At 45.0% G+C, this 21570-nt stretch overlaps 1 protein-coding gene and 1 long non-coding RNA gene across 5 annotated transcripts in view; one reads left to right on the top strand and one right to left on the bottom strand.

Moving 5' to 3' along the window:
• The window catches only part of LOC139035553 (uncharacterized), a 33196-nt gene extending 12571 nt beyond the window's left edge, over positions 1 to 20625 (bottom strand). For 2 of the 4 annotated variants that reach the window (XR_011488142.1, XR_011488141.1), the window contains exons 1-2: positions 19978 to 20620; positions 159 to 341 (exon numbers count right to left, since the gene is read on the bottom strand). This is a non-coding gene — a long non-coding RNA (uncharacterized lncRNA). Of the gene's footprint in view, positions 1 to 158; positions 342 to 19977 lie in introns of all 4 variants that reach the window. The other 2 variants (XR_011488143.1, XR_011488140.1) reach the window with 2 other exon arrangements.
• The window catches only part of DIS3L (DIS3 like exosome 3'-5' exoribonuclease), a 32744-nt gene continuing 30631 nt past the window's right edge, over positions 19458 to 21570 (top strand). The window contains exons 1-2 of the mRNA XM_020876833.2: positions 19458 to 19715; positions 21030 to 21183. Of these exons, the coding sequence (XP_020732492.2) occupies positions 19577 to 19715; positions 21030 to 21183 (293 nt within the window). The 5' untranslated portion in view covers positions 19458 to 19576. The remainder of the gene's footprint in view (positions 19716 to 21029; positions 21184 to 21570) is intronic.

Consider the following 21570-nt stretch of genomic DNA (forward strand, 5'->3'; position numbering starts at 1 on the left):
TGCCTTGGTTCAGTCCCACCTGTGTCAATTACTAGCTATAGAGCCTTAGGGAAAGTATTTAGCATATTTACATTTAAAGTATGTAAAGTGTATAGAACAGAGCTAGGTGCATGTTTAGTGTTATATGTGTGTGCCATTAATGTAAATCCCCTACTTACCTGCTAGGGATAAAGTGATCAATTAAAAGTAAAGATGTAGAGAGACTTCCCTGGTGGTCCAGTGGCTAAGGACTCCACATTCCCAATGCAGGGGGCCGGGGTTCCATCACTGGTTGGAGAAATGGATTCCATACATTCCACAACTGAGGGCTTCCCAGGCAGCACTAGCGGGAGAGAACCAGCCTGCCAATGCAGGAGACACAGAGACATGGACTCAGTCCCTGGGTCAGGAAAATTTCCCAGAGGAGAGCATGGCAACCCACTCCTGTATTCTTTCTTGTCTGAGGAATCCCATGGACAGAGGAGCCTTGCAGGCTACAGTCCATGGGATTGCAAAGAGTTGCACATGACTGAAGTGACTTAGCACGCACGCCGCAAGTAAGAGTTCACGTACTGCAACTCAAAGATCTGGAGTGCTGCAACAAAGACCTGGCACAGCCTAGTAAATAAAATAAATAAAAATAAATATTAAAATTTTAAAACTAAAGACACAGAGATGATGGGGGTGGTCAGAGAAGGTCTCTCTGAAGGAAAAGGCATTTGAACTGAGACCTGAATCAGATAAGGATAACCAGATGCTGGTAACCAGACAAGAGCATTTCCGGCAGAGAGAATGGCAGGTGGAAAATTCCCGTGGTAGGATTATGCCTGAGGTCACCAGGAGCAGCAAGATGCGGAGGATGCCTGAAGCAGAGAGAGAGAGGAGGCAGGCTGGTGAGTTGACCTTGAGGTGGTTACATCAGGCCTTGTAGGTCAGAGTAGGGGTCTTGGATGTTATTCTAAGAGTAATGGAAAGTCAGTAGAGGGTTCTGAGCAAGAGAGTGACAAAATTTATGTTTTAAAATCTTCTTTGTATGATGGTGCCACAAAAAAGTTAAAATAGATTTACCGTATGATTCAACAATTTCACTTCTGGGTGTATACCCAAAAGAATTGACAGTAAGGGCCTCAAAAGATACTTGTACACTTTTGTTCACAGTAATATTATTCACAATAGCCTAAAGGCAGAAACCACCAAAGGAAGGACATTCTGACTCACATTGCAACATGGATGAATCTTAAGGACATCAGGCTAAGCAAAACAAGCTAGTCACCAAAAGGCAAATACTGTATGAGTCTACCTACATGAAGTGCTAGAAGCGTCAAATTCATAGAAACAGAAAGTAGAATATCGGTTGCTAGGGACTAGATAAGGGGAAGAAGAGGGTTAAGGAGTTGTTTATGGGTATAGAGGTTCAGTTTTACAACATGAAGATTTCTGGAAATGGGTTGCACAACAATGTGAATGTACAACTACTGAACTACATACTTTGAAATGGTTAAGAAGCCTTGGGGTCAAATCCAGCCTATTGTTTGTCACCATATTACCTTGGTAACTCAACCTCTCTGAGCTTCTACTTCCTGTTCCGGAAGATGAGGATTATAATAGGTGTTCACTGTTGGTTGTAAGTTCATCATAGGATCAAATAAAATCTTGTATGTAAAACAAATGCCTTGAGTTAATCACAAACGCAGTGGCCGTAGGAAAACCACACATCTTGAAATCATCAAATCCGGTTCCATCCTGGGCCGCGCTTAGGCTTGCTATAAGAACTTTCTATAAGAACAGCGGAAACAGTCAGAGACTCTTTTGAGGGGCTCCAAAATCACTACAGGTGGTGACTGCAGCCATGAAATTAAAAGACACATGCTCCTTGGGAAAAAAGCTATGACGAACATAGACAGCATATTAAAAAGTAGAGACATTACTTCGCCAACAAAGGTCTGTCTACTCAAAGCTATGGTTTTTCCAGTAGTCATGTATGGATGTGAGAGTTGGACTATAAAGAAAGCTGAGCGATGAAGAATTGATGCTTTTCAATTGTGGTGTTGGAGAAGACTCTTGAGAGTCCCTTTGACTGCAAGGAGATCAAACCAGTCAATCCTAAAGGAAATCAGTCTTGAATATTCATTGAAAATACTGATGCTGAAGCTGAAACTACAGTACTTTGGCTACCTGATGCAAAGAACTGACTCATTGGAAAAGACCTTGATACTGGGAAAGATTGAAGGAAGGAGGAGAAGGGGATGACAGAGGATGAGATGGTTGGATGGTATCACCAACTTAATGGACATGAGTCTGAGCAAGCTTCTGGAGTTAGTGATGGACAGGGACACCTGGTGTGCTGCAGTCCATGGGGTCTCAAAGAGTCGGACAAGACTGAGTGACTGAATTGAACTGAAGAACTTGGACAAGTCATTTAACCTTGCTTTGTATGTTTCCTTATAAAATCAGTCCATAATATCAGCACTGCCTGTGCCAAAAGCATTTTTGTGAGAATCAATCACAAGAACTCATAAAGAACTTTTGAAAAGGCACAAAACAGCAAATGGAAGGTATTATTATTGCATCCCTAATTACTAATTACAGATCCAATATCTAGGCTTTGAGTAAAAAAACAACAGCGACAGGGTGGAGTCTATATAATCCACCCTTTCTCTTGTGACCCAGGGGTTCCAGGCTTGGCTTAAGGAACAGCCAGGGAAGAATACCATTCAGAGTCGCTGTAAAAAAATACAACCCGTAATTGCAAGTCAATCATACACATGGCATGAGAGTTGGTGAGTTATTCATAAGAATGGAATACAGATAACAAGCTTGTATTTGTAGCACTTTCACTCTGAGGGAAAACTGTTTTGTTACTTGATTTTTTTTTTTTTTTTAATGCAGGGGAAAACGAAGGGATGAAAGCAGCAGGTCGTGATATAGAAGCAAAGAAACAGCAGGAACTGAAGAAAAAAAGGCCCCAAGAAAGGTCTCTCTTCAAAGGCGAGTGTGTGACATCTGGGACCAGGCCAGGTTCTGGAACCCAGGGCTAGGACAGCAGGACAGGAAGGACTCCAACATTCCCAGCGGCCAAAGAGAGCCTTTGGGTTTTTAGGGCTCATCTGAAAGACACCCGCCACTAAATAGCCTGGTATTCAATTTATTCTCTGCAGAGGAATAAAAGGCTGAGTCAACGCTGCAAGGATGTGAACTTGGGTTCTGAGGGAGTCGGTGCGGATGGTTTTAAACACTAAACCGGCCCCTTCAGGCAGGGGAGCACCCTAGACTAAAGGACATGGAAAGCAGTCATCGCCTTTTAAAAAGAGTGTTTCTGTTTTCATTATCATTTAAGGCTGTAGTCAGTGTTGAATGATAATAAGAAACTGGCATGAGGAAAAAAACGCGCCCAAATCTCAGGCATACACAATAAAAACGCTATTATAGACTTTTGTGAATATAAATAGTTTTTAAAATGAGGCTGCTAAGACTGGCATCTTAGATGCTACCTGAAAAAGAGTCATGTTTATATATTCCAACAGTTGCACCCGTCCCTGGGCTCGGCTTTCCACTGCAGAATGGGCTGGGTAATTTTTGGAATAAATATCAAAGGGGCAAAGAAGGGAGACGAGGATCGAAGTGGAGGGAGCACAAAGGGCATAGAAAAATGACTTGATGCCCAACAGGAGAAAATTGAAGAGGACAAAGGGAAACGGAAAATAAAAAGGAATGAGGATGGGTTTACTCAGAGTCCCGTTAAATAATGCATCCTCAATCCAACCTAAGAACAGGCTTCATGTGGTGATTTTGTCCCTGCGTTTAGCCTTAACCCAGTCAGGGCATTGGTTCCTTTGCTTTCCCCCATTCTCGGATGAAGGTGTTGCTGTAATGAGTATTCAACAGGAACATAATAATGTCCCTGCTGGAATTTCTTCTTATGGGGTTACTCCCCCCATGAGTTCACAGATGTCAAGGGGGCCTAATTGAAGAGTGGGGAGGGGGAGGAGGCCCATATTGAGAATCCACTGTGGGAAATTCCCTGGCAGTCCGATGGTTGGGACTCTTAAGGGTTTGATCCCTGGTCGGGGAATTAGACTCACTCAGGCCTCAAAGCAAGCCACAATGAAAAAAGAAAGAAAGAAATTTCCTTGCAAAGGTCAAAGCTTGGTGTGAACAATGTAAAGTGAGCATCAGGAAAGGCTTTCTGACAGTGAGGAATGCTGCACCCTGGAAGCATAATAAAAGAGCTTGTTGAATTTCAGAGATGTGGGTCTTCCTGAAGGTGGAGATACAGACTAGAATAACCACTGCACATCTCTCACATCATTCAGGTACAAATCCTTACCCAACCAGGCAATGATGTGTGGAGTTTGGTCTGCTGAGTCTGAGACTGCTGACCGCTGTCTGGAGGAAGCAATGGGGGCATGGAGATCTACCAAGTGAGTTTCAGCGTCTACAATAAGTTCCATCCTCTTATTGGTGTTGAGCCCAGAGAGTGAGAGTAAAGAGACAGACACATGCAGATGAAAAGCACCATAGGGTAGTTGAGAATATGGCATCACAGCTGGGTCATTGCCATCTGGGTGCCCCGTGAGGACCTCAGGGCAGGACTCAAATCGGTCTGCTCTTCTTGTCGTCTCTCAGTGGACCGCCTGCCACACTTGGCTAATCTTTTAGCCCACGGCACTACTGTTGTCCTAGCTTCCAGCTCCAAACCTAGAGCCATCCCTTCATGATGCCGTTGCCGTTCCTCCGCCTCCCCATTCATTGCAATCTGTCTGCCCTCAAGTCCTTCAAGAGCCTCCCTCGTCTATCCCTTCTTTTCCATCCCCTCTGATCTACCAATTCACTTTCTGATCTACCCAAGTTGAAACCATTTCTCCTCTGTAGGAGCTTCCCTCCAGTCTCCTTCCTGCTCTTATCTCCTTCTCCTTTGAATAAACCATCCTGACATCATCTCCAGGTTGGTGTCTCAGTGTGTGACTTGGATCATACCATTCCTCTGCTTCAAAGCTTTCCAGGGGTCTCCATTGCTTATACAACGAAGCCCAGGATCGGGTAACCTGTCATTCAGCGAAAACCACCTTCCATTCTCTCATTGTCATGTGTCTGCTTGATGTTTTACCTTCTTCTCTGCTCACATTAAGTTCAGCCACTGCCTCCACTGCTTGGCCATCCCGTGGCCTGAACTGAAAGACAATATACCTAGAATCTCTAAGTATATTTAGCAGCGCTCTTTCAAATACATGTCCATTCGGCAATTCATGGCTCACTACCTGTGGCATCTCATCTGTTTCACATGACATCGTTTTGCCTCTTTGTGTCTCCACTGCCTGATCAGTTTGAAAGCTCCTTGGTCTGCAAGCACTGTCCACGTCTTAACTTCCGCATGTGCCCTAATCAATTGCTATGAACAGAGTAGGTGCTCATTAAACACTTAGGAGAGGAAAACCTTAAGAGAATTCTTCTTCACAAAGGTCTTGAAAGTCAGCAGTCTGTTCTGGAAATTACAAAAAAGGACTGCCTTCCCAAAAAGCTTCAGCCCCAGTTGAGGCAACCCTCCACATGACCCACTTCATCTCACCTCCACGGTTCAACTCGGATTAAAAATTCAAGAGCTTCGCTGAAAACACCACCAGGAGGCTACACAGATGGAAGAGAGGAAATTTTGTCAAGGTCCCCGGATCTAACCCAATCACGGTATGGCTAATTTTGGCTCACGACCCAACAAGCCACACAGGTGGGGTTATGAGAACAGGCTCTGGCCAGAGCCGAACGACAGCACTTCTGGGACTCTGAGGGTGCACCAGGCTCGCCTGCATGCAGATTCAGACATGCATAATCATCCTCGGCAGAATTTTAAAACTTTGTTCCCAAATAGCCCGTGGAATTGAATTTCTGATATCTGAGTGCATATATGGATATGCGTTTTCCATTACTTGTTTACGTAGATTATAAAACATCGTTGTAGAGGAGTCGCCAATTTATTAACAGGTTGCTCGCTTCACGTTCATTTGTTAGCTTTTTGGAACTCAGAACTCATTTTTCGCTGGAAGCATGAGTGAGCACAGCTCACTTAACCCATAACACACTGTGCTTTAATACCACAAAGGTTTTCATTCTATTCATCAGAGGTTTGCAAACTCAAATGTCTGTAGTGGCTGGGGTGGAGTGGGGGGTGGACAGTCTAAATGAGGAGAGTCAGGTCTGGAGACCAGGGAATGAGGGAGACCCCTGTGCATGCCCCATCTAAATGAGTTCCCCATCGGCGCATGCTGGAGCCCCTCCCCAGCTCCAGCAGTGGCTGCCCTGGGAGAACAGGGGCCCAGTGCAGCACATCAGGAGAAGCCAAAACCAGAATCTTAAGCTGAAAATAGTTAGCACCTAATTAGAAAAATATCTATACACAGTATAGATGAAACAGACACATCTTCCTGCTGAGATTGCGCTCATGCTTACAACTGCCGCCTAATAATGTTGCTTCCTGGACGTCCCTGGTGGTCCAGTGGTTAAACTGCATTTCCACTGGAGAGGGTGTGAGTTCAATCCCTGGTGGGAAACTAAGAGCCCACATGCTGCACCGCACAGCCAGAAATAATAATGTTGCTTCTTTGAGAAAAAGACATTCATCTTAATGTCTACAAGCCAACAGGAAACTATTTTCTCTCATCCGCTGAAGTGGGTGGCTCTTCCTAGGTACAGTCTTAGGTTAAGGCTCTACCTTGCATGATGGAAGGCTAATGTCTCTGGGGTTCTTAGAAGCCAAGGTTGCTATAGGGCCCCCTGGCCTAAAGTCTGAGCCCCACACCTGGCCCATCACTAAGTGTGAGGGCGGGACCTTTCCATCCCCTCCCAGTGTCAGGGTCATTTGTTAACAGGTGTGTGTGTGTGAGTTGGGACCTGCCTGTGTTTCACTTTATGTTATGGTGGTGGTGGTTATATTGCTCTCTTATGTTGTCTGTTTGCTTGCTTTTACTGATTATAAATGCTATATGAGTTCACCATAGAAAACTTGGAAATTTTTCCCTCCTAGGAGTAATCACTGTTAATAATGATTTCCTTTTTTTTTTTAATCTCTTCCTTTCTAATTTTCTTCACATTACATAGGTGTAGTGGGTTGAACGGTGGTGCCCTTTACTCCACTTCCCCCTAAAAAAGTTATGTCCACGTCTTAATCTCTGAAACCTATACATGTGACCTTACTTGGAAAAGGAGTCTTAAGGCTCTCGAGATGAGAATTTAGCCTGTGACACCACCGTTGTCCCAGTTTCCAACGCCAAACCGAGAGTCATCCCTCCGGGATAGATTCTCCAGGTAGCTCCTAAATCCAGTGACAAATATCCTTAGAGGAGAGACACAGAGGAGACACGCAGAAGAGGAGGAAGCGGTGTGACTGTGGAGGCAGAGCGATGAGGCCACAAGTCGAGGAATGCCAACAGCCTCCAACCCTGGGAGAAGAAAGGGACAGATCCTCCCCTGCAGCCTTGGGAGGGAGCACGGTCATGCCAGACTTCGGACCTCTGGCCTCAAGAACTATGAAAGTAAATTTCTGTTTTGCTAATTTCGTGGTAATTTGTTGAGGCAGCCCTAGGAAAATAACACAACAATACATGAGCAAATGGATGTAATTAATTCAAACAATACAGGATTATGTAAAGTAAAAAAGAGTGATGATCTCTTACCTGCCACACAAATCTCTCTGTGCCCCCAATTAGTAGTAACTGTTGGTAATAACCCTTCGAGGTCTTTTCCTATGCATGTCACACACACACACACACACACACACACACACACACACACAGACATATGCACATAAATATATTTATATGTCTGTTTTTTTAATAAATGAAAGCATGACATTCTGTTATTTGTTCTTTTTAAAACTCAGTATTTCTGAGGGATATTTGCATGTCTGAACATAAAGATCTGCCTGATGCTTCTCAATGATTGCAGTATATGCTATGAACATAGCCTATGCCATTGTTTTCAATGATTCTAAACTTAGTAACAATATTACAATGATAAATCAAAGTTGAGTCTCTTCATTTGGCTACAAGTGAAGTTATTTCCCCCCTTTTCAATCTACATATTAAATATATATAGCATGTATATGTGTGTGAGAGAGAGAGAATTAGTACTGTTCACCAAATACTTCTGGATATCTTCTGCCCTTGGGATTGCGTGTGACCAAATAACTTGCTTTAGCTAGTGATCTAGTGGCTCGGCAGTGAGCAATCTGCCTGCACTTTAGAAGCCTGGGGTAGACGTGGGTTCAGTCCCTGGTAGGAAGATCCCTTGGAGAAGGAAGTGGTCACTCACGCCAGTATGCCTGCCAGAATAATCCCAGGGACAGAGGAGCCTGGCTCACTACAGTCCATGGGGCTGCAAAGGAGTCAGACACGACTAAGCACACACACACGCATGTAAAGCGGAAGTCACCGCTGCCATTTCCAGCTGGAATCTTTAAGAGCAACTCCACGACCATCTCATTCTTTTTCCCCTGCAAAGTGATTGCAGAAGTGCTAACAGGAGCCCCATCAGTCCAGGTCTCTTGGTGAGGTCCCTGGCAGTCCAGTGGTTACAGCTTCACGCTTTCACTGCTATGGGCATGGGCTCAGCACCTGGTCAGGGAACTAAGATCTCACAAGCCATATGGTGTGCCCCTCTTTCGAAACAACAACATTTGACACCCCAGAGTGGAGAGACAAATAGAGGGAGCAAAAAATAAAGCTTTGTGGTTTTAAATCACTGAGATTTGAGGGTTGTTTATTACTGCAGCACAACCCAGCTAGTCATAACTGATTTTACATATACAATATGTATGTGATATATATACACATTTATATTTTTATATCTACATACATTTGTATGTTTTCATATATATATGTATATATATATATCCTACCTTTCTAAAATTGGAGAAAGCTTAAAACAAGTGGTTTGAAAGAAAAATATGTGGTTTATTACAGCCTGCTCTGTATTAATCAATACAATTAACAATACACTGTACTTTCTGTTTACCCTTTTAACCCTTTTAACATTTTCACTAAGATGATGAGCTTAATGCTAGTGGAAATGAAACACCATGCTGTCAATATCAGGCATATGACAATGGCCATAAATAAACACCTATGCTGTTTGTATATGTGGGTCTGTGAGCTTGGTGTCTATCTCTATGCACCATTGTGCTCTGCATCTATTAATGAGGTTTCAGGCTCTTTTCTATGGTTTAATGTACATTTGCGATAACAGTGCTCGCAGGCTCAAAGAAGAGCCCGTCTCTCTTGCTTCTGGATGGGGGATTGGCAGGTGCTGTTCGCATTAGGGAGGGAGGAAGTGCTGTTCTCTGATCAACAGTGATGCCTCCAGCTGATTAAAGAACATTGTTTGTAGAACTGGAAGGGGATCAAAATGCCTTTAGTTCTCTAAGTCAGAAAAGACAAGGCCTTGAAGGCTAAAATGACAAACATAACAAGAGCCTTATGGTTTCAATGAAAGATATCCAAGATCCAAGCCTTTTCTCTCCTGGGTAGAAGAATATTTTTTAATGATCTCTCTTAAAATGTCAGATTTAATAGAAAAAAAAATGAAAAGAAAACCGCCCTGCTCTCCCCCACCAAAACACTGCAGTCAGAGAAGGTTTCTGAATCGTGGCTCTGACCACCTTCACAGTCCTACACAGAAGATGGGCAGCACATACCAGTAGCCTCCCACTCTCCCGGTTTTGATGACGGTGGCCAACCACACAATGAAAGACGCCTGTAATGATGGCGACATTTTAAATTTAAAATTCAAATATCCAAAAATGCCAAGGGCTCCTATCACCTGTCACAGTGAGATTTTAAGAGAGGATCCTAATCTGGGAGCGGGGGTGAGGGGGTGGATATAGCATCATTCCTCTGAAGCAACTAAAAGGGGTAAAACAAAAGGAGATGGTTCTACCCACCAGATCCCGTTCCAAGATGCCCTCTGCGAGATGATCCTGTGTTAGCAAAGGGGGCTGGGCTCTATGCAATGATTCCTTAGTAGATTCTGGGTCCCATGTAAATCAGTGCTACTTAAGATTAATAGAGGTACATCCCAGCTGGTCCAGTGGCTGGGACTCTGTGCTTGAATGCAGGGAGCCTGGGTTCGATCCTTGGTTAAGGAACTAGATCCCACATGATGCAGCTAAAGATCCCATGTGCCACACAAGGACCCAGTGCAGCCAAATAAATAAACACTTCTTTAAAAACATTAATAGAATGTGGGTTTGTATTGGTGGAGTTTTCTCCTCCTTAGCTTGAATTAACCAAAGCAGCATTATCTATCATTCATTTACTTTCATTTAGCCTCTGGATTACTAGCTTGGTTCTCTCATTTCTTTTTTTAAGAGAGTCATTTATGCTGCTCTCAGAAACTTAATAAATACTATGGTTTTAAGTATAATTTATTGAGTTCAAATGTTTGTTTTAGAGCATTATGGTAGTGCTATGGTCTGAATGTGTCCCCCCAACAAAATTCACATGCTGCCATCATAACCCCCAAAGATGATGGTATTAATAGGTTGGACCTTTGGGAGTTGCTTAAATCATGAGGTGGAGCCTTCATGACTGGAATTAGTGCCTTAAAAAAGAGGCTCTGAAAAAAAAGGTCTGTGTTAGAGAGTGTTTGGAGAAAAAGGAACCCTCTCACACTGTTGGTGGGAATGCAAACTAGTACAGTCACCATGGAGGACAGTGTGTAGCTTCCTTTAAAAACTGGAAATAGGACTGCCATACAACCCAGCAATCCCACTGCTGGGCATTCACACCGAGGAAACCAGAATTGAAAGAGACACGTGTACCCCAGTGTTCACTGCAGCACTGTTTACTATAGCCAGGACGTGGAAGCAACCTAGAGGTAGCAAACGAATGGATAAGGTATTCGTGGTACATATACATGGTGGAGTACTACTCAGCTATAAAAAAGAACACATTTGAGTCAGTTCTAATGAGGTGGATGAAACTGGAACCTATTATACAGAGTGAAGTAAGTTAGAGAAACACCAATACAGTATATTGACGCATATATATGGAATTTAGAAAGATGGTAATGACGACCCTATATGCGAAACAGCAAAAGAGACACGGATGTAAAGAACAGACTTTTGAACTATGTGGGAGAAGGCGAGGGTGGGATGATTTGAGAGAATATCATTGAAACATGTATATTACCATATGTAAAATAGATGAACAGCGCAAGTTCGATGCATGAAGCAGGGCCCTCAAAGCCAGTGCTCTGGGACAACCCGGAGGGATGGGGTGGGGAGGGAGGTGGGAGGGGGCTTCAGGATGGGTGGGCAATGTGCACCCGTGGCTGAGTCACATCGATGTATGGCAAAACCCACAATATTGTAAGGTAATTAGTCTCCAATTAGAATTAATTAATTAATTGAAAATAAAAATAAATTTTAAAAGAAAGAAAAAAGGGGGGGTGCTCTGGAGAGATCTGTAGCCCCTTCTGCCATATGAGGATTCAAAGAGAAGTCTGAAACTCAGAAGAGGGTCCCCACTCAACCATGCTACCACCCTGATCTCCAAGTTCCAGCCTCCAAAACCATGAGAAATAAACTTCTGTTGCTTACAGACTACCCAGTCTGTAGTATTTTGTTACAGCAACCTGAACAGACTACGACAGATAGGCAGCATTCTGAGATGGTCCCAGGATTCCTGTGCTCCTGTGTACACACACTTCCACAGGCTACTCAGTCAAACACGAACCTGTGCTACTGTGAAGGGATCCTGCAAATGCAATTAAATTCTCCAATCAGTTGACCTTAAAATAGAAGATCATCCTCCGTGGTTCTCAAAGGAACTGGGTTCTCCTGGTGAAAAAGATATGAAGTGTAAAAGGGCCTACGGAGGGGGTACATGGGTGGCCTCCTAACATCCTCCTCTGCTTAGAATCCTGCCTAACATCCAACAAGAGAAGAGGGGCTAGTCCTACAGCTGCTAGGAACTGAATTCTGCTAACAACCATGTGAGCTTGAAAGAAGACCTCGAGCTCCCAAAATGAATCAGCCCAGCTGACATTCTGATTTCAGTCTTGTGAGATCCTGAGCCAAGAACCTAATTAGGCCATGCCCAGGCTTCTGACTCCAGAAACTGGGAGGTAATAAACGAGGTTTTGGGGCCTTCCCTGGTGGTTCAGTGGTTAAGAGTCTGCCTTAATGTAGGAGACATGGGTTCAATCCCTGGTTGGGGAGCTAAGATCCCATATGGTGCAGGGTAACTAAGCCTGCACACGGTAACTAACGAGACCACACGCCACAACAAAGTTCCCATGTGCCGAAACTAAGACCCAACACAGCCAAATAAATAGTTGCAACTTTAAAAAATAATAAAATAAATAAATGAGTGAAGCTGCTAAATTTTCGTGGGAATTCATTATACCGCAATAGAAACCTAAAACAAACAGACATAGGCCTTGCTCTGGCCTAAATTGTAAAAACAAAGTCAAGTATAACTTAATTTTAACTTTAATCCAATGAAATAACTATACCATGACTGATACTTCAATGGTAATAATAATCCTACAAAATGGGTGAAAGCAATTTCATCAAATAACAATACAAAAAAATTAAAATGACAAATAGTAATGTTCCTCTATTTGCCTGATAAATAGCTGTCCACATAACTGAATGAATTTTCTTCTAGTCTGCTTCAAGACTTAAAGGATTTTCTTTTTCTTTCCTGTATTAATCAATGGAGCTTAGTTTCTAATTAATTTTGGAGCATCTGGATCTTTGAGCTCCTTGGATAAAGGTATTGTTTAACGCTAAGGTTATTTGCTGGTTTGGTTTTTGTCTCAAATAATTGGTTGCATTTTAATGGCAGTATGTGAAACGCAAGTCTCAACGGCTCAGATACCAGCACAGAAGGCACTTTATCTGAAGCACCCGCCCCCACAACAAAAATCAATGAAACAGCGCCCCTTTGTGGTAGAGGGGCAAAAGTATCCATACGCTAACCTTGCTGAGAGACAATTGGCAAGCACAAAATAGTTCTCTTTAAAAAATATTAGAAAGAGTTAAGTAGAATATTTAGAATAATCATTGCAAACTGGATTATAGGGATTCACGGGGTGTTTAGCGAGCCAAAAGGGAGACATTGTATCTGCTGGGAAAAGTGAAAATCAAGGATTAACGGCCTTTAACATATAGGAAATTAAATCACCCCTCATACAAACCGGCAAAGCAATGTCAGCAGCAGTTTGTCCTCCAATGATTCTTCCACTGAGATGGAGCACAAATGGAAGCTAGCTGATTCTTCAGATAAATGGGATCATGTTAGACATTTACAGGACCCTTTGGTCATTGACTCAGTGATCCCAATACCCAACACCTGCCCTGCTTAGCTGTATTTTGTAATTGAAATCATGAAGGCCCAGGGAGGTTAGGAAAAGTAGTAAGGTCACATTTGAAACCCAATGTTTCCAATTCTCTAAACCTAAAATAAATAAGCTTATCCAATGGTCCACTATAGAGAAGGTACCCCATGCCATACCTGGCTGTTTGCCAGCTGAAAGGTGGCATGGCTGAGTCATCGCCGCCTGGACTCTGACCAAACTGCCTGGGTTCCAAGGCTGGCTCAAGTCTGTGGCCCGGGGCAATTAGTCAATTCTCCCGTACTTCGGTTTCCTCACTTGCAGAATGTAATTGGTAACAGTATACAGTCAAGGCATTATTTTGAGGATTAAGTGAGAAAACACAGGAAGAGGGCCGGGCAGCTAGTAAAAGTCTGAGAAACGTTAGCTATAAGTGCAATAGCTGATGCTTCTCAGGTTGACAGGCACTTCAAAAAGCTGCAAACATTTGGGGTTATACTTAAAGACTTCTAGGATTTTCCCAGTGGTCCAGTGGTTAAGAATCCAACTGCCAAAGCAGGAGACAGGTTCAATCCCTGGTCTGGGAAGATGCCACGGGGCAGCTAAGCCCATGTGCCACAACTACTGAGGCTCTTGCACCCTAGATCCTGTTTTCCCCCACAAAGAGAAGCCATCACAATGAGGAGTTCCTGCTCACCACAACTAGAGAAAGCCCGCACAGAGCAACAAAGACACGGCACAGCCAAAAAAATAAAATGAAAGAAAGAAAGAAAAGAAGGAAGACGTCTAGGATGTGTATCAGATATCAACAATGGTAAATTACATGGAAGAAGTAGATTTTGCATGCAAGCAGAACTTCAACCTTTTCACTTGGCATCCTTCAGTATTGTTGAAATGTATTGCAGCAAGCATATACTGTTGTGATTTTAAATAAGTAAAGAAAGAATATTTCAAAGCCTGCTTCAATAATCCCCTGTAGCCCTGGGATCTCATCATCCAGAATTCCTTTTATACATTTAACCTCCCTGTCCTCTAAGCCCTTTGTAAAGACACCCTGTCCTCTCTAGGCTAACCCTTGGATGAAACCTTTTGATTATAATCCAGTGGTTGCTGATGTCTGCACTCCCGGGGCGCATCTGCAAAAACGGCAGGCAAATGCTACAAACTCTTGCAGTGTAAGCATGCTGGTGCTCAGCCTGAAGAAGACTGCAGTCAAGCACCAGGGAAACCTGACCACAATCAGAGATTTCTATCAGCCACAGAGCACTGCAAGCTGTCACCGCATTCTGCTCTCTGGGCACCAGGCTGTCCATCTGCGCTCAGACTGACAGGGAAAGGAAAAACTGCAAAGAGAAGCAGGCTACCAAGTATCTTTCCCAGTGTGGGAGCGCCATTTAGAACTGCTGGAGGATCCTGGAGCAGCTTCATCAGGACTTTTAGTATCTAGTGAGGAGTTTTGAAATAAATAGGCAAGGCTTTGGCAAGTTCCTTAATCTCCTTTGTAAAGTGGGGCTATGTTACTTAGGATTACACCAGCTGCCATAAGAAAAGTTTATTTCACCCCTGCAAGAGACTCCTGGGGATGCTCCTGGGGAGGGAAGACAGAACTCTGCTCTGCATGGTTCTTCAGGGACCCATGTTCATTCGAAGAGTTGGTGGGTATGCTGTCTTCAGTGCTGACTTTCAAAATCCCCTGGGCTCTGGCATCCATTCAGGAAAGAGGAATATCCATGTGAGGTGTTCAAGGGTCAGGCCTAGAAATGATGCCATTACCTTTTGTGGCCACACCTATCTATATGCAAGGAAGGCTGGGAAATGTGCTGTCATCTGTGTGTGCAGAGGGAAAAAAGGATATGGATTTGGTTAACAGACAGTCTCTGCCACAAGAAATCACACGTAGACCAGCACCGTAAGAAGAGGTGAAACCAGAGTGGAGTAGTCACAGGAGGTGAGGAGATGGTAGAGCCAGCCTCGTGTAAGGGGTGTGAGTTAAGTCAGTGGTCACTAACACTGCTCACCAAGGGGTTTCAGTGCACCACCTTCAAGCCCAGAGAGAAGAGCTGCACTGCCTACCCAGTCATCCCACCTCCACCCCTTGTCTGACCTTGGATGTGTGGTCATGTGATTAGTTCTGGCCACTAGGCAGAAGAAACATGTACCACTTTCAGACGGAGGTTTTAATTTCTGACATAAGGCTGTCTAGAGGGCTCTTTTCCCTCCACCAGTGAAGAACAAGGGGGGCTTCCCTCGTGGCTCAGTGGTAAAAAATTCGCCTGCCAATGCAGGAGTCTTGGGTTCTATCCCTGGGCTGGGAAGATCCTCTGGAGAAGGAAATGGCAACCCCCTCCAGTATTCTTGCCTGGAAAATCCCATGAACAGAGGAGCCTGGTGGGTTACAGTCTATGGGGTTGCAAGAGTTGGACATGACGGAGCGACTAAACAACAATGAAGTAAATAGTGTTTCAGAGAGGACTCACTCCATCCAGCCTGGACCCTGGAGAAAATACAGAATGGATCTTACAGGCACCCATGCAACATCTTGTTGTTTTAAGTCATTGGGATTTTTTAAGTTGTATATACTGCAGCATGACCTAGTTTATTCTGAGAGAGAAACATATTCTCATCCAAGAGGCATCAGATGGTCTGTGAGACAAACAAATCAACAAAAAGGCATTCTTGTCCGTTTTAGATCATCAGTTCCAAGAAATAAGGGAGTATGCTTTTGAGAACATAATTTGTACATTATCGCTGCCATGCAAGCCAAAGAAGTGCTTGGCAGGCCTTGGATTATTTTAAATACTGATAACATCAACTTTCAATAGAGCCCCAGACACATTCTCTACCTTAAAAGATCACTAGTCCCAATTTAGAGGAAGTTTAAAGTTGTCATTGTTCAGTTGCTCAGTCGTGTCCAACTCTTTGCGACCCCGTGGACTGCAGCACGCTAGGTTTCCCTGTCCTTCCCTATTGTTTTAAATAGTTTAAAGTTACAAAATGCTAAAGAGGGATGTTAAGGACATATAAGAAGTAAGAAAAAGAAATAAAGAGAATGGGAGCACTTTGGAGGGAATCATGAGCTGCTGTCAGAAGCATTTTTACATAAAGGTCAAGCCCTGTTGCGTGCCTGGGGTCTCTAGAACTGTCCTCCTGCACTGTTAGTTGCCATATGGGCCCGCCTAGTGCTTTGACCTGGGGACCAGCCCTGTGATGTTCTCCTAACTTGTGTGATTCTGCCTCAGATCTCACTCACATCATCCCACGTGCAGATAACTTTACATAAAAATGCAATGAGTGAGGGATCATGACTCTTTTAATATATTCCCGCAGAGGGACTTCCCTGACGGCCCAGGGTTAAGACTCCACATTTCCAATGCAGGGGATGAAGGCTCATCCCTAGTCAGGGAACTAAGATCCCAAAGATTAAAAATGACAACAACAACAAAATATGTTCTCCTAGAGCAGAGGACCCCAACATCCCCCCCACCCCCAGGCCACACAGCTTCACCTGTATTTACAGCTGTTCCCCAAAGCTGGTATTACCATCTGAGCTCCGCCTCCTGTCAGACCAGCAGTGGCACTAGATTCTCATAGGATGCAAACCCTAAATGTAATGAGGTTGAATCATCCTGAAACCATTCCCTCACCCAGCCACCCCACCCAGCCACACTCCCCCATCCACCCCTAGTCAGTGGAAAACTCTTCCAAGAAACGGGTCCCTGGTGTCAAGAAGGTTCAGACCAGTGCCCTAAAGAAAGTGATCAAACTGTATATTCTAGTTCTGCTCACTTTAGCATAAAAGGAAGTGCCAATGTTCTTCTATCAGCTGGTTGAGGTGCCTTAACGAGCACTGAACAAGTTGACTATAAACTCCTTAGATACAAGAGCTGTATTTTATTCATCTGTGAAGAGCACGGTAATTAGTGAAGAGCCTGCTTTGGATTCAGCCAGATTCCAGCTTGGATATTGATTCCATCACTTAATAACTGAATAATCTTGACCTTGATAAGCTTAACCTCTCTAATCTTGTTTCATCATCTGTAAAATGGGGATAATAATGCCTGACTCCATTGACTTGTGGAAATTAAACTTGTTTCACTTCTTCGTAAAGCTCCTGGTGCAGCTCAAAGGTTTTTGTTGAGAGCTTGGAGGAACAGTGGCTTCCATCCAACCAAGAGAGTGTGATCTCAAAAGAGACTGTATTTTCAGTTCCGTCACTCAGTTGTATCCGATTCTTTGTGACCCCATGGACTGCAGCACACCAAGCTTCCCTGTCCATCACCAGTTACTAGAGCTTGCTCAAACTCATGTACATCAAGTTGGTGATGCACATCAAGTTGGATGGTGATGCACCATCCAACCATCTCATCCTCTATCGTCCCCTTCTCCTCCCACCTTCAATCTTTCCCAGCATCAGGGTCTTTTCCAATGAGTCAGTTCTTTGCATCAGGTGGCCAAAACACGGGAGTTTCAGCTTCAACATCAGTCCTTCTGATAAATATTCAGGACAGATTTCCTTTAGGATTGACTGGTTGGATCTCCTTGCAGTCCAAGGGACTCTCAAGAGTCTTCTCCAACTCCACAGTTCAAAACCATCGATTCTTCAGCGCTCAGCTTTCTTTACAGTCCAACTCTCACATCCATACATGACTACTAGAAAAACCATAGCTTTGACCAGATGGACCTTTGCTGGCAAAGTAATGCCTCTGCTTTTTAATATTCTGTCTAGGTTAGTCATAGCTTTTCTTCCAAGGAGCAAGCGTCTTTTAATTTCATGGCTGCAGTCACCATCTGCAGTGGTTTTGGACTGTGTTTTAGTCTCCATCAAATTGCAAGAATTCCTTTGCCAGAGGCTGCAAATGCTATCATGCTGAGATTGAATAGATAATGTTTACCTCAAGGGAAAGGATTGGTTTCCATTTTATCTGCATTGTTTGAATTTTTATATGAATTAAAAATACATGACATTAAAAATAAATACAGTTTTTTTAAAGGGAAAAAATGTTGAGTTAGCAGGGTTGCTGGCTTATTTGCTGAATCTTTTAGCTCTTTCAGGGATAGCAAGAGCAACAAAGAGAACATACTAATATTTGTCTATATTAATACAAAACACTAATAATTGGGCTTCTGGTGGCTCAGCTGTAGAGAATTCAGCTGCCAAAGCAGGAGATGCAAAAGCAGGGTCCGAAAGATCCCCTGGGGAAGGAAATGGCGACTCACACTAGTATTCTTGCCTGGAAAATCCCATGGACAGAGGAGTCTGGAGGAGCCTACTGCCTATGGAGTTGCAATGAGTCGGACAGGATTTAGCAACTAAACAACAACAAAAAGATAAGTATCCATTTTAATAAGGGAGTCCCATTCCTATATGGACTTGAAGATCGAAACAAAGTACAATAATCCTTCACAGTTGCACCAAATCTTTGCAAGACTTTAGTTTCCCTGTACTGACAGTTTCAACTTCCCATGATTCTACTTATAATATTTGGATTTTACCATGGTGTGAAAGTAATACCCACTTGGAATTTTTATCTTTTCTGGGCTAATGGCACAAGACACTCTCCCCGTGATGCTGAGCAGGGAACAAGTCTAAGCTCAGAGACAGCACGGTGATATCAGAGTAAGCAACCGAAACGCTGGCAACCATTCTGCTTTTCGCTCACAGTACAGCATTCAATAAATTACATGAGGTATTCACCAGTGTCATAAATAGGCTTTGTGTTAGATGATTCCGCCTAACTCTAGGCCAAAGTAAGTTTTCTGAGCAGGTCTAAGATAGGCTGGGTTAAGCTGTGATGTTGGGTAGGTTAGGTGTGTTAAATGGATTTTCAACTTAGATGGGTTTATCAGGACCTGACCCCGTCGTACGTGGAAGAAGATCTGTTTTATCTTCGTCTCCCTGAAGTCTTTTACGTGGTTTCCACCCCCTCCCAGGCAATTCCATCCCCAGGCAACCGTTAAGGAGGGGAGAAACTGAGGCAGGGCTGGGGGGAAGACTGTGAGCCCGGCTGGAGAACCTACACCGCGGGCCTCTTGCTGCTCTCAACACCGGGGTTCGGGCAGTTAGGGCGGTTTTCGGTGGGGAGCCCGGAGCGCTCAGGCCGCCGCCGGGAGGGCCTGCCCGCCTGGAGCTCCGCGGAGACCAGGCCGAGGGGGCGGGCCCGAAGCCTCGGCCTCGCCTCCGCCCGCGCGGCGCCGCGGCTGCCGCTTCCCGGCCGCTCGCGGAGCGGGCGCCTTCCGGGGCCCGGAACTCTGACCGGGCGCGGCCAGCATGCTGCAGAAGCGGGAGAAGGTGCTGCTTCTGAGGACCTTCCACGGCCGGACGCTGCGGATTGTGCGGGAGCATTACCTGCGGCCCAGCGTGCCCTGCAACAGCCCGCTCTGCCCGCAGCCCGCCACCTGCCACAACGGTCAGGGCCCGGGGTGCGGAGGGCTGGGGGCACCGGGAGCCGAGGTCGGGCGGGAGCCGGGTGGCCGGGGCTGGAGCGCGGGGAGCCGAGGCCGGGCAGGAGCTGGAGCTGGGGCGGCGGGGCCGGGGTAGAGCGTCGGCCTTAAGGTGGAAAGGCGCAGCCCAGAGGCGCAGAGTCCGAGGCCCCCGGGCCTCCGCCCGCCTCCAGGCATCACCTCCGACCTGGCTGCCGGTCGCGCACAAGGGGCAGGCGGCTTCCAGACCTCCGAGAGCTGGTCCGGGCCACGGCTCCGCGGTCTGCTCTGCCCCGGGAAGCCGAAGGGCCGAGGGGCAGGCGCCCCCGCCGCGCAGAGGCCTGGTGTGGGGGCTCTCCGAGGGGCCTGTGGGCGCGGGAGCGTCCGGCCCCCAGGCTCGCAGCGGCGAAGCGGTGGGCCCTGCAGTCCCAGTCGGGGCGCGGGAGCAAACGCCGCTGCTGCTCTCGTTGTCCTTAGCTTCGCTCCCCACCCGTTTTCTGACCTACCAGCACCGAGGCCTCACACATTGACGTAGTGGAGAGCCCTCTTGACTGTAGGATTTGTGAATCATCTGGGCCCTCGTCGTCCAGGAAGGTCATGGGGAAACTGGATTTGGGTCGGCTGCCTGCTACACCTTCCTCCACTTGATTTCTAGGCTGCCGGGGTGGCTGGGGCGGCAGGTTCTCCTCCCCGTGGTGGGAGAGGAGCATAGTAGTCTTTTTCAGCCAATATCTGGGGTCCTCAGCTTATGGTTAAGGTGAACATTTCAGTTACAGCTTGGCTAACCAGCTCCGAGACACAGGCTGGGTGGAAGTCCCACCTCTGCCCCTGCTTGCACTGAGCATCTTTTCTAGTCAATTCAGCCTTCCTGGCCCAAGGAGACTTCTGAGCACGTTCGCAAGCTTGAAACAGAAGCGGCTTATGCCTGGGCATAAGCAAGTGGCTAACATGTTTATTTGTGGTGCCCCACTGGAATGAGAGTGTAGGTCGCTGAGTTAACACAAAAAAAGTTAAGTTGTGCTTAGGATTTGCTTGTTTTTGGTTTTTGTTTTTTAATCTGTCACCTTCTGCACCACTGGCAACACCATAGACCACATTGAGCTTTTATTTATCATAACTTCAGAAAAATGAAGGTGCTGAATTTACCTCTACCAAAGTGGATCTGTCTTTTCTTTTAAAAACTTCACAGTGTTGCCAAGATTAGAAGTTGTTCTGCACATGGGGACACCCTGACATTGAAATCTTAATAAGCCAGGTTTGCAAACGCTGTCTGATCTCTTCCGTTTTGAATTATGCTTCAGATGGGAAACTCTTGTCCAGTGACGTGACTCATTACATGGTTCCAGATTGGAAAGTCGTTCAAGATTACCTTGAGATCCTTGAGTTTCCCGAGTTGAAGGGAATTGTTTTCATGCAAACGGCTTGTCAAGCTGTGCAGCGTCAAAGAGGCCGGAGGTATCTGTTTTGCATTATTTATTTATTTATGGTGCAGGGTTTTTTTTCCCCTTTAGAAAAGGTCCCTTGTTGGAGAGAGAGGGGAGGAATTCATTATTTTCATCAGAAAGGACTTTTTGAACTAATTTGGCATTTTCTTTGCCAGTGAGGAATGCAGTAACATTCTTTTATATTTCTTCTTCAACACCTGGCCCAAAGATCTGACTATAAATCAATAAACTGCAGTGTCCCCAGAATGTGGGTATTTAAGATTCTTGGCTTTTGGTTTGCATTTTTATAGTAGCAGACCTATTGCTTACTTCTGGTTGAAAACTGCATATTATTTGATCTTCTTATTTATAGATACATTGTTTCAGAATCATGCATTATTTTCCCCCTGGGAAAAAG

This window comes from Odocoileus virginianus, chromosome 6 (assembly GCF_023699985.2).
Source record: "Odocoileus virginianus isolate 20LAN1187 ecotype Illinois chromosome 6, Ovbor_1.2, whole genome shotgun sequence".
Taxonomy (NCBI): domain Eukaryota; kingdom Metazoa; phylum Chordata; class Mammalia; order Artiodactyla; family Cervidae; genus Odocoileus; species Odocoileus virginianus.